Source organism: Acyrthosiphon pisum, chromosome X (assembly GCF_005508785.2).
Source record: "Acyrthosiphon pisum isolate AL4f chromosome X, pea_aphid_22Mar2018_4r6ur, whole genome shotgun sequence".
Lineage (NCBI taxonomy): Eukaryota > Metazoa > Arthropoda > Insecta > Hemiptera > Aphididae > Acyrthosiphon > Acyrthosiphon pisum.
In genome coordinates, this window is record NC_042493.1 from 73118707 (window position 1) to 73133298 (window position 14592).

Here is a 14592-nt window from a genome sequence, read left to right on the forward strand (position 1 = left end):
CAAGTATACCGGGGGTTTTCTGCAATATAAAAACCATACTGTATTATTGGTTCCATTTTAATCGAATTCACACGTGATATGTTATTAAAAAGTTTTGAAATAAAAGTTTTTAGACTTTTTCGAAATGTCTTCATATTTCTTTAAGATTCTATAGACAAATAGTGTTTCTAAATAATAAATAACTTGACATTATTTCGATTTTGTTGTTTGATTCTAGTACCAGAAGCACCAGCTGGCTTGAAATCTATGCTTTTATCACCAAACATGGCTCTTATATCTTGGATACCACCGAAACATCCAAATGGCCAGATTCAACATTTTACCCTTTACGAAAGAGAAGTAATAACATGTGTTTACTTATGATTAGAGATATCTACCTATTGTCTATGACCTTAAAAAATCTATAATGACTGATAATTAATTATTAAAAGCAAACTTAATAAAAATATGAAATTATCATATTTTTAAGTAAAATGACTTTTAACGAATTCAATGATAAAAAATACCTATTATATGAAAAAAAACTAAAACTAAAAAATGCAAATTGTATAAGTACATGTAAGTCCCAAAAATAAAAAATATGCATTATACAATTTAATGTAGGCACCTTGACGTGTTACAAACGGATTTATAATTTGGTCTCTAATGTGCATAATATGGTATTAAATTAAAAAATATTTAATAGCCATAAACATATTAACTCTATTTATGATTACATTTAATCATAAAAATGGTTTTGCTTTTTAATTTTATAAGCCTATATAAAAAATGTACTACATATTGAATAATATAGACTGTGTAATTTAGGATGTCGGAACAACACACATTCAGTACAAATACTCTCATGCCTCAAAAAACAGTCATATTTTGATATATATATATATTTTTTTATTTGGAATATAAAGACTTTATTCAGGCCACGTTCGATTCTGATTTTAAAAACTCTATTTTTAGAAGTTGTAATAATATACTTTACCTATATCAAAAGTTGTTTAATAATTTTAAAAGGCGTTATTTAAAATTAATTAAAAATTCTTTATTGAATCCAACCTGAATAAAGTTTTTTTCTTTCAAATAAAAAAAATGATTAAAATCTAACTTTTCGTTGAGGCGTGATCATGTTTCCTGTTAAGTCATTATTGATATTTGAATGGGTTGATTTTATTCTCAATGAACGATTTTTTGTATTGACGTCGTACCATAAAACTGTAAATGGATTACATTTTTCCCCCTTATAAATACCCAGGTACGACACCCTTTAGTAGATTACATTTCTTAAAAGTATACTATGTGTATTAACGTGTAATATTTATTCGATTTTAAAAAAATCTGTTCCAATACTTTTATAGACCATTGCATTTTTTTTAATTTACAAAACTATTAAAATTGAATGGAAAAATGTATGATTTTTTTTTTTTAAATGTCTATAGAAATTATTGATGCTTTGTAGTGTTAAAATATTCTTTAAAATAAATGTATAAAATATTGTTAAATAAGAAAGTTACATTAAAAAATCAATATGTGGTAGAAAAACGTTCAATATGATTACATAGATAGTATATTATTTAAATATCAACTACATTGTTATCAACAATCAGGTTCAGCGTCATACATTACAACATTCTTCACTTTATGAGTTATTCTTTTATCATTAGAAAATTGTTTAGTAAAGGACAGTATGATAACTGTTGTCTAGAAACTAATTTCTCTTTCAGGTTGACATTTGAACAGTGGGTGACAATATTGCGTTTGACTTGAATTTTATTTTAGCATGTTACATGTTGGATATAGTCAACATATATTTTGGTCTTTTTTATGTAAAATTTTCGTGTGACTAATTCTAAGCCTATTAAGTTGAACTTCTCGTTTCCTGTTTATTAAACTATTGTATTTTGGCCAGAGTTCAACATTTTGAAGTGGTTTATTTCCCTTAAATTATCCTCTGTAACATTGTACCATTCAGTATTGCATAAATTAATGAGGTATTTATCTGTAAATGTATTTCTATGTATAACGTACATCTACTTGTGATGTAAAATGTACTGTTTCACTGTTCATATTGCTTATTGATTTTTGAGCTTCTAATTATACTGAAATGCCTTGGGGTCTATATAAAACACATAAGACATATAATATATTTAGTAGATTTGTAAAGCGAAAGGATCTATCAGCATATTTAACATTATACTTGCAATAGAATATTGAGAACATCAAATCATACATTGGTGCAGGTTTGAAATTAATAGCGTTTTACAGAAAGAGTGAGATTTCAGACACAATTTTTAAAAGCGATAATAAATAATGAATAATAATTTACCTAATATTATATTGTATGCCGCGAAAATCACTTATGGTACTTAAGCCTGCAATTTGTTTACGGGTGATATTGACCAATGACCATGTTTAGAAAATAAACGGAATGCAAGGTGCCGTAAAGTCACAGTCATTTGAACCACATATCCGACAGATTCAATTGTCAATGTTCAGACACTCTAGCAGCTATTTGTGGTGGATAACCGCAACCAACGGCGTGGGTGAGAGTGACAAGTCACGGACGGCTTCTCTGTCGACAGTTAAATCTGGCGGTAAATATATTATATTATAATATATTAATATTAGTTATAGCCACATCAGCGATAACATTTTTTTTCAAGTGCCTAAATGTTGTAAAATGTGTACATAATGTGAACTCTGAGTGTTTTGACAAGCGTGTTTGGCCATTTGGCGTACCACGATAGACAATTACTCGCAAAGGTTCATATAAAACCACGCGATTTCTTCTCAACACTTCCTTCGCCAACGTCGTAAGGGAGAAACAATTTTATTACCAGGACCTAAATAAAATAATTGGTTGAAACTATGTAGCAAAGCCTTAAATCAAGACGTAAGCTTATATCTCACAGCCTAAGCCCATGTGGAAAATAAATAAAAATATTATGGAACTTATCGTATAGGTAACTAAAATTAAAAACAAACCAAGATAAATAATATAATAATCTATTATATAATATAGTAAAATAGCATTAACATGCATACACTCATCCTTTTAGATATAAGTTTTTTGACAGATTTTTTTTTACAATATATTTATTGTAAAATTTATTGAACAAAGTGTGGTATACATATTTTATTAATTGATTTAATTTTGAGAATAATTATGATTATTTTTAAATTAAATCTGTAAGATGAATGGGAGCATTTAATGTTGTTTGAATAAAAACTTACAGCAGAGGTTAGGTACTTAACTTAATAAATTAATTCATAAAAACCTAACATTTAATAACTGGCTAAATGTACCCATTGTTTTTTATTTTATTATTTGCACTGTTATATTTACGCGGTGACTGGTGGTAAATATTTTCACATTATACAAAATTACATTACAAAAATGTTTTCTATATTAATATGTGTATATTAATATTTCTATTTTTTATGTTAATTGATATTTTGACATAAACATTAGTAATTTTTGAGGTGTTAAAAATAAAAATACTAGAAATTCTGGAAAACAGTGTTACAATATAAAATATTTAGTAATAATAAAATGTAAACACAATATTGTAAAACCTACATAAAATTATATCGTCTGGAAGATAAAGACGTAAAATTATCAACATAAATGAGAGAAATTGTATTAAGATTTTAATGAACAATTCTTAGATACTATGTTTTTCACTTTTCAGTTTGTACGGGTAGATTTAATGGGGTACCTACCTATTCGACAATACTTAAAATTGATTGTATGACTTTTAGGAATGCCTGCAGCCATTGGAAATTTCCACGGTAAGATACAGACCAAATGGCACGCCAACATCGATCTGCCTTGTATTACATCCGGTATTCCGACTCCGAACGTAAAATGGACCTTCAACAGTCAACCAATCGATTTATTGCAGTCTCAAAGATTGGTCTATGATAACTTCACGTTGCACTTGGACTCGGTGACCAGCACGGATTCTGGCAATTACACGTGTACCGCGTGGAATGTTTATGGGTCCGAAAATGTTACCACTTCGCTGCTAGTAGTCGGTAAGTATAATAATATAGTTATTATATATAACATTCGTTTATAGATCCCTGAAAAAAATATTATCATCATAAACCTATATCGATTGTAAACATTTACCATAGCCAATATAGCATAGGTATTCGTCGCAATGAACTCGATTATTTAGTACGAAAATGCAATATCATTATGCAATTATGACTTACATATGGAATTTATGTTGTGATTGCAGAGCCACCGAAACCGCCAATTCTTGGGATAGTCAACGTGTCTTGGACAAATGTCACTGTGAATTGGACAAAAGCGCCAAACACATACGCGGTTCAGCAGTATTTACTTTCATATAAATACGTTAATGTAAGTCGATTACAATATAATCTCTGTACTATAAGAACATTTAAACTAAAGATCATATTTTAATTGACAACATTTTAGGAACCAGAAAACATGTACACGGAAATTTCTTTACCTTCACATTCAAATGTATTCACGTTACCAAATATCAAGTGCGGTACAACGATAGCGTTCAGCATTTCGGCAAGTAACCGAGTGGGTCACGGAATGCAAAGCAGACCATTTAACGTAAAGACATTACAAGGGAAAACACCAATTGCACCCACACAAAACGAAGTACTTTTAGACATTTGATTTATTTACCTAATTTAAACCAAAACGACAAAATAACTTGGATATAAGGTAATCGCAATTTTAAACCGTTTTTGTGTGTTTAAGGCTATCGAACAGATGGTATCGGGATTTTTGATTCATCTGCAAAAATGGAACGCCAAATATTGTCCGATAACACATTTTTCAGTATACAAAAGACTAACTACCGAAAAAGAATGGACAACGGGTAATGATTATCAAAATCATAATGCTGTTGAATTAAGTGTTATATTCCACATTAATCTACATAAGGGAAATAATTCTTATTTTAGTTAACGAAAACATTACACCAAATGGAATTTACTCGATTGAAACGTTAAATCCGTCGACTAACTATAATATTTTGGTAAAATGCTACAATTCTGCTGGTATGACATCAACAATGTACACTGCTTCGACCTTAACTAATTATGCAGGTTCGTATATATGATAATTGTATTATAAACAATAAACACCAAGTGTATCAATTCAACGTGTCATCTGTGAACTATGTTTTCAATTGAATAATTTTGAAAAATCACTATTTGTAAGTGGTTGATTTGGAAATAAAAAATAAGGGGGACTCTGCTGATATTGTATGAACGAGCATTTCACACAAAATTAACCGTCACATTGCCGTGGAGGGCACCCCAAAGCCCTCCACACCTCCCTCTATACACCCGTAAACCTATCACACCAAAACAATATTAAATTTATTCGAAAAATACATATAGAAATAAAAAAACACTTATTTATTATTTTAGATACTGAAGGGAGTGAGGGATTTAGTGGTTTTACAATGGTGTTTATTTTTTTATCCTGTATACAAAATTTCTACCAGAAGGAGTGCTTGGATTTAAACATATACTACCTTATCTTTTAGAAAAATTGGATCAAGATGGTACTTTAAGAAGGTCATTTTCGATTTTCTCAATAGTTATTTTATGGCACGGGAAAACCCACCGACAAATTACAAAAACCGCTAAAAATGGGATTTTAATTTCTAAAGCTTTGTTTATTAGTTATCACAATAGAAACGAATACAAATAAAAATAACGATTTTAGTTATTTTGTTGTAATTTATAATAAAACAGGCTATAATAAAATATAATATAACAATATAAAATATTGTGTAAGTACCTATTAAGTAAATTTGGCATCAGGAAATCACGATTTACAAATTCACTAGCTTATGTTGCGTTCCCAGCGTTCCGTTTCAAATAAATAGAAGGGGTAAAAAAAAATTTAAAAAGAAGGGGGACTTCGCCCTCCTGCGTCCTCCCCTCCCAAATCAACCACTGCTATTAGTAAGTTATATTTATATTTCCTTTTCAGGAAATTATGACAAAGAAGCTCTATCGGTGAATGACAAGATAATGCTGACTATTTACAATATAGCTGTAATGTGGCCACTCGCTGTAGCCTTACTGTTTCTCATAGTCATCAGTCTATCATTGATAGTATGTTATAAATACAGTAAGTGTAAAAAATACAAAATTCTATTTAATATTATTAAGACATTTAACAATGTGTTGGACGTTGGGTTTAAGCCTTAAGGCAATATGTATTTAAATCCCATACTAAAAATATTGATGTACAGAATATTATTAAGAATATTTTTGTTCATGTCTTGTTAGTTTTATTATATACATTTTAAAAAATGTTTCATTTTCCGAAAAGTTCAAAATTTTACAACAAATATTGAACAAAACACTTATATTTTCATTATAACTTTCGATACTTTAATCACAAACGTTTGAATAATCTACAAAAAGTAGATATTACAATAAACACGTGTTTTAAACAAAACCACTTTTACACCTTCTTAAGATTCAACATATTTTATATTGTTCTACATAATTAAAAATATATTCTGGCATATTTATTTTAAAATGTACGTGACTCAAATACATTTTACTTATACATATTATTTATGAGCCTCAAATAATATAATTAAAAAATAAGTTTATTTTAATTCTAAATGTTTGATTTCTTAGGGCATATGTATAAAAAGAATCAACGTCATCTGGAGGCAAATAATATGATATTAAAAAATAATAGCTGTTCAAAATCCGAAATTCATTCGGATGCATATGAAACATGTACACCATTCAAATCGAAGAGTACCATACTGACCAATGACGATTCAAGTAAAACTATTATAACACTATGTTTACTTGTATTAAGATTAAGTAATCTGATAACATAATTGATTAAGAATACTATATTAATTTTATTTAAATAGGTAATAGTTACAACTTAACGTTTTTAACTTGATAACATGATTTAAAGTGTTATAATCCCATTTGACATTTTACTTTTTAAATATTTAATACATAATTTTAGATTCTGAGCGGAGCGATGAATGTATTGATTTTACAATGATGTGTTTTTTTTTTTTTTTTTGTGTGTGTCTGTCATCACCTTTTAGGACAATAAAAATGCTTGGATTTTCTTCAACGCAGTATCTTTTCTGATAGGAAAGTGAATCAAGTTGGTACTTTGTGGGGTCAAAAGTAAAAATATCCCGGTAATTTTTAAAAGCGCAGTGAAAAACAAAAGAAATATTAGGGGAAAACAGGAATTTTTACGCAAAATCTGTTTTTGAGAAAATCGCTTTTGGTTTTGGTGCAACTTTTAAACAAATTACCGAAGGTACATGACATTTTAACTGAATGTTTATATTCGAATTTTCTATACACCATGACTTTTTTTTAAATATTTTGACTTATTTTGAGCTGTTTAGGGAAATTTTCAGTTTCCAATTTTTTTTAGTTTTTTATTCTATAAATATCAATACAATTTTATTTGTTGGATACAAAAGCTTGAAAATTAAATATAAGGCTCCTAATACATTGTTTCAAAGACAGACAAAAAATATTAAAAATCCAAAATTGACAATTGTTATGTTTTAATGCTATATAACTTATATTATTCAATTGCTATATGATGTAAAAAAAATATATTTGTTAAATTATTAATTTGAAAAATATATAGTATATAGTTTAGAAGTATATAGTTTAAATTAGTAAATAATAGTAAAGTAAAATGGTATACAGTGTATATTATGATAAAAGTTCAATAAAATTGTTTTTTATAATTTATAAATTAGAAAATAAAAAGACACATTCACTCGCTATGTTATTTACAGTAACTTACATACTAATTAAAAAAAAAAAAATTAATTATCTTTTTTTAAACTGAGTTAAGTTAATATTTTTTTCTATATTAACTTTTAACTTATCGAGTTAAATTTATAATTTGTTAACTGTTAATTTGTAACTTATCGAGTTAAATTTATAATTTGTTAACTGTTAACTTTTAACTTATCGATCTTGTGTCCTCTTAACGTTAAGTTAAAAACTTGAGTTAATTATTTTTATTAACTTGCCCACCTTTGGTAATATCATACTGTCTGACTGTCTTCGCTGAGAATCGTTTTTCTTATACAATGATATTATATCATTGAATTCAAATTTAACACCATCCATTACAGTGACCCACTTGTAACCTACTGTTAAGCAAAGCAACTTCCACTTTCCCACCTTTTTAATTACGAATAGTAAGAAATATAAATTATTTACAAGTGTACGATGTGTATTTTTTTAGACTACAATGAAATATCACCATATGCAACATTTCAAATTTCTCCTTCTAAATCACCAAAAAGAAACAAACAATACTTTTGCACTAACTGCGGAGAAAATTTGGAAATATGCAACTGCAATAGAATGGTAATAACGTATATCCATTAAGTAATTTTTATACATTATATTATTGCATTATTTTATTTGTATAATGATTAATACAATGTTTTTAGTTTTGTTCTCAGGCGGACTACACAAACTTTTTAAGACGTCCAATACCGAAACGAGTACCTTCCTATTCAGACAACAACAATGAAGATTCCAAAAGTCAAAGTAGTTCTATTCATGAGTTTTGTGAGTGTATCAATATGGTTAAACGTAACTTAACAATTCTTACACATTGAAAATGTGTTACCAACAATATATTTTTTTATAAAACACTGTACTTTATTATTTTATAAAATTGAAAAATTTATATGAAAAGGAGCAAATGTGTGACGACTTAAATTTAGTCATCTTCCTTTTACTATCTACTCTAAATTATTAAAATGATCATATAATTTAAAATTTAAGATACCTAATATTTAATACAATCAATAGAAATATAGGTATATTTAGGATACATAAACTATTTAAGTTTCGTTTTCAATTTTGAATAAATTCCTTTCGACTAAGTATGCATTTGTTTTTTTTCAAATATAGATGATATTGAGAGAAACTCAAAAACATGTGAGCCTATGAAGAAACCTAAGCGGAGACTGTTACCTCTACCAGAGTAAGCTTTGATTTTGAAAAATTAAGTATTTAAAAGGTTTGCAGTATATTTATAATACAACTATAATAATTATACAATAACAATAATATAAAATAATATTCTAACAGGTGTTTCAAACCAAGAAATAATAAAAATAAAATAATTACGATGTTCAACTAGTGCATCAACGATGCATCTATTTTGTTTGTTACTTACTAAATATTGATATTTTACTAGTTCTAGACGTGGATCAAATCAAAGTTCCAGAGAATGTAGAAGCACAAATTTACATGAGACCACATTCATGATGCCAATACAGCATCATGGAACATATTCGCATAATGATACCGATGAAGAAGATAATGGAACTATGAGCTCCGGCCGTGGTTCCAGACCAGTTCCATATAGAGTATGCTATTAAGTAAAATTAATAAACATAATAATATGATTTTTGTTGAATTTTTTTTTTTTTTTTTAATTAAAATTATTACTATTACCTACTTAATAATATCATTATTAAAATTATATAATTATTACCATTAATCATTATTATCATTATAATGTTTAACTAAATTATATTAAATTTTAATCATCAAAAAAGAAATGGTTTATATCTATGTTAGATTCAAGTTTTAATTGATGTCATATTAAAATAATTATCAGTGTTAACACAATAATATAATATTCCTTTTTATGTTTAAATTATTATGTTTTCAAATTATTATCCTATATTATCTTACATCATCACCACAGTGTTTGAAAAAGTTCTCACAGTAAAACACATTTATAAATATACCTCCAATTATGAATTTCTATAATTGGTTTTATAAACAAGAATTCTATAATCGTAATCAGGTATATATCTGAGATTAAAAAAAAAAAAAATGTTTTTCCTTACTTGTCAAGAGACCGGTATCTATGGCCATTAGCTATTGTAGAGGTTACAGTTGGTAGGGTTGGATTGGTTTGTAACACGTGTATGTGCGGCAAGGTTTTTGTTACCAAGTTGCCTGGGTGGTCACCCATCGAGGAACTAGTAGCAGCGGCCATTACTTATTCTCAATCACGTTACGTGATGATTTCAGCCACTGTACCGCACCGAGCAACAACAAATAATTCTCAAATACGTGGAGATATGATATACATTATTTTATTTAGCTTAATTTTTAGTTACAAGGAAATACCAATCGTGATAAACTATAATTAACTATGATCTACAAAAGTTTTTATAAATTGCTTGATACCAAAAATTAATAATAATTAATAGGTTAATATTAATGTTAATTGTTATTAGTCTGCAACAATAACGTGAGTAAATAACAGGTCATTATTAATACACATACATTTTCTGAAGATGTGAGATAATTGATAAACAATGAGGTAGATGGAGAGACAATAATTATGTAGTTACGAAATGCATAAAGGTCCCCACACACTGCAGCGGTAGCGATTACCGCTGGGACGGTGACGAGTTCCATGTCCCGGCCACCCACTTTGAAATTTTGAGACAAAATTAACTCCATTCGTTAGTGCTTCGTTTTTGTTGGTTTGTTTTTTAAACCCCGTCGTTTATGCTCAACCCCTTCAAAAGTTATCCAACTTTTAAATTTGGTGTTTAAAATATAATCCCAGCTACTCCCCTTTGTCTTACGAATCTCATAAAAACAGTCCACATTATCATTTTTACCTCTATGGTCTTTAGTCGTAAAATATTTGGTTTGCCATATAACCCATACACTTGTGGATTAGAATATTATTATTTTTTTTTAATTTGAGGATTTAGGAAAGATAAATCTTAGGAAATAAAAATAAATATTTGGGACCCAATAAATGGACTTACAGCCTAACACTAAAGATATAATTGTGATACAGGGGGTACTTTAAATACATTCAATGTATTTTGGAAAATCAAACCGATGTGGATTAGAAAATAGTTTTCATTATAAGTGCATGATTTTCGAACGTTAAAAAAATAATTTCGACTCGATCTATGAAACTTAAGCAGTGCCGCAATAACCGGGTGTGTTGAGTGTGTCAAACACACGGGCCCGGGCCCCAACCCATAATGAGGGGCCCAATGATAAAAATTTTAAAATATATAAAAAAAAAAAATAAAACCATTTTGTTATAATAATAATTATTAATAAAGATTGAACAATTTATTTTTATTTAGTTTTATTTTGTACACAACATTATCATACATCAACGTTTCTTTCGCGTTTCACGATAATTATGGTTTGTACAAAAATTATTTTATGAATATAATAAATTGTTGACCAGTAAGATGTTAAATTAGTGATGAGACTGAAATGTTGTAATTTAACCTATTTATTAACAACTTGTCTACCATAGTATCATGGCCCATGAGACTCTTTTTGAAATCTCACCGGATTTAAATTCTCTGCTAGTAGTTTTTCAAAAAACTTTCTTTAATTTTTTGACTTAAAAAATGTACACATACAATATTAGCAAATACCGTTTTTTTAGACAAAGTTCAAGTTTGTATAATTGTAATTCAAAATGTATTAGTGTGTATAACTTTCCCCCATTATGCTTATTATTATTTAAAAAGTATATTTCAAAAAGTTAATACTAGGTAAAATATAAAAATAATAACTCACTAGGATAAAATAAAAATAAAAAATATGTATATTATATTAAAATCTATCAATCATGTATGTATCAATAAGTATAAATCAATATATTATATCGATTTAGATTTTTATTTATAGTCAATTTTTTTATCAATTAAGATTATTTTACTCAAGATGGGTTTTTATCAATTTCGATTTTTTTTAATTTTAAATTTTTACGAATTTAAATTTTTATTAATCTATATAAATAAAAATTAATGTCGCTTTTTTCTGAACTCAAAATATTGAAAACTACTCGTCCGAATTACTTGAAATTCAACATAGATGTTTAGCCTGGAAGGTCAGTAGCTATACGAAAATCGCAAAATATAACTCAGAATCACAGGAAATAAAGATACAAGATTGGTACAAGTGATGCGCTCTAACGGATTAATATTCAATATACATAATAACGTATATAAATAATAATTATAATCTATATAAAGTTGTTATATTTTCTCCTATACCGACTATCTATAAACAAAAACGGAAATCTGAAAATGCCCGTCAAATTTGAAAAATTGGTCCAGCTGTTATCAATTGATGAAGTAATATTTCAATAAATTTTCATTAACCGTTTTGTATATTTACTTGCCGATCACATTAAACGATAACATTTGAATAAAAAATTCTACATATCATCGTCCGAAGGCAAAATAAACAACTAATCACGAGCAAAGCTGTGACGGGTCGGCTAGAAGTCAATATTTTTATTCATATTTAATTTTTTTAATATTTTTTTTGTTTTCTAAACAAAAATGTTATTTTTAAAACCGTTTACAAACTTACAGTTATGTTTTGATGCACATTGTTGAAATTGTGGGGGGAGGGCTGGGGAAATTTAATCCGTCAGTTCTAAACTAGAAAATACATTTTAAAGGTACTAAATATTTTACTTATTTTTGATATTATTTATATACAAGTGATAGATTATAAAATTTATTTAATTTTTTTGATATGTTGGTTATTAACTTTTTGAAATACGCTTTTTAAATAATAATATAAGCATAATAAGAAAAAGTTATAAGTCCCTAAGAATAACAAATTTTAAATTATAAAAAAAATAGTTAAAACCTTTATTTTTCATTTAAATAATATATAGGTAAACAAAATCATAAAAATTAGAACTTCATGTCTTTAAAAAAAATTGCTCAAACTGTTTTTCTGATTCACATCGGTCTGATTTTCCAAAATACATTGAATGTATTTAAAGTACCACCTGTATCACAATTAAATCTTTAGTATTAGGCTGTAAGTCCATTTATTGGGTCGCAAATATCTTTTTATTTTCTAAATTATATCTTTCCTAAATCCTAAAATTTAAGAAAAATAATAATATTATAATCCACAAGTATGTGGGTTTTCTGGCAAACCAAATGTTTTACGACTAAAGACCATAGAGGTAAAAATGACTATGTCCCAGACAGCATTTTTTTGTTTAATAATATTATTATAACCATATAATAACGAATAATATTAGTATAACGTTGTTATAATACTATTATAATATTATCATTACAAAATGCTGTCTGGGGTGGGGATAGTTTTGATCAGATTCGCAAGACAAAGGGACTACTCCCTTAAGATTGCATTTTAACCACCAACTTATATAACTTATATATATACTAATTTATTTTATTATTATGGCACAATAACATGTAAAAATTAAAATGTCACTATACTGGAATAATTGCAAAAAAACAGTAAAACATTTGTTTTATGTGGAATCAGAATGACATGAAGCAAATTAGATTTCTTTATCTCATATAGAAAAATAACAATATTAGTCAATTCAAAAAGGTCTAAAAAAAAAAAAAAACACAGAACTATGCAATTAAAATCTTAAATAAGTCAATAAAATGAAAAAAGTTGGTTAATTTTAGAATTATGCAACCTAAAATATGGACAGTTTAAATTGTTATTGTCTTGAAACAAATTCTGCGGTCACTATTAACATAATATAATACCATCAACCACAATAAAAATGTAAAATTTAGTTAAATAAGTTACTTAATTTTTAGGTAATTTTTTATTGGTAGAGTCTTCGAGTTCTCTGCCTTGATAAGAGTGAGGTGCTACTTCACGTAGCCATTTACTTTCAATCACGCTGACTTAACTCATATATTCTTTAGCTGTTAATACCAACTCATGGTATAAAACCCATCTTGGAAGTTCTTCAAATAAACTGTTATTTGGATGGATAATAACGGTGTGATTATGTTTAACAGTGCAATAATGACCTTTTGACAATTTTGAAATATGATAAAAATAACCAGCATTAATGGCCTTAAAGAAATAAAATATATTTATGTAAAAAATTCAAATTTCTCATGTATTTGAAATGTACTAAATGTCATACTTTTCGTATATTAACTGTATCGGATGGATTTGATACTATATCCATTTCAACACGTTACATTAAATTAACTAATTGATCTCTGATATCCAAATTTAGATTTTATAAATTAAATTAACTTACTAAGGTTTCGTGCGGTGGAGGATCTAAAAAATTAAAATGTATTAAATAATCAATACCAAGAGCCTTTAACATCAACACAGCATTTCCAAAATTATTTCTTTGAATTTCTGGAACTGTATTGTCTTCAACTTCACTTTTATACGCCTCTGATGTTTATAAGCGAAAACATTTACCAGCAGCTACTCGAACAGCTCTTCCAGCTCTTTGATTAGCACTTGCCTAAAGTATTAACATTAATAAAAAAAATAGGTAAGTGGATGTCGCTCTGCTGTACAGTAGATTACAAGTGGGTCATTGTATAATGGATTGTATTAGACTTGAATTCAATGATAAAATATCATTGTATAAGAAAAACGATTCTGAGCGGAGACGGTATGTCAGTCTAAGTATAAGACATAATATTATATATGGTATTAAAAAAAAAATTGACCTTTAATAGGTACCTATAACAAATTCCAAATTAATCATATCACAATATCCATTAGGTA

General features: G+C 27.5%; 1 protein-coding gene across 1 annotated transcript in view; it reads left to right on the forward strand.

Moving 5' to 3' along the window:
• Positions 1-9488, forward strand: part of LOC100570276 (Down syndrome cell adhesion molecule-like protein Dscam2) — a 143211-nt gene extending 133723 nt beyond the window's left edge. The window contains exons 14-26 of the mRNA XM_029489031.1: positions 218-339; positions 2408-2585; positions 3754-4029; positions 4239-4363; positions 4442-4636; positions 4739-4859; positions 4945-5088; positions 5987-6127; positions 6649-6801; positions 8261-8385; positions 8472-8592; positions 8941-9013; positions 9230-9488. Of these exons, the coding sequence (XP_029344891.1) occupies positions 218-339; positions 2408-2585; positions 3754-4029; positions 4239-4363; positions 4442-4636; positions 4739-4859; positions 4945-5088; positions 5987-6127; positions 6649-6801; positions 8261-8385; positions 8472-8592; positions 8941-9013; positions 9230-9413 (1958 nt within the window). The 3' untranslated portion in view covers positions 9414-9488. The remainder of the gene's footprint in view (positions 1-217; positions 340-2407; positions 2586-3753; positions 4030-4238; positions 4364-4441; positions 4637-4738; positions 4860-4944; positions 5089-5986; positions 6128-6648; positions 6802-8260; positions 8386-8471; positions 8593-8940; positions 9014-9229) is intronic.
• Positions 9489-14592: the final 5104 nt, after the last annotated feature.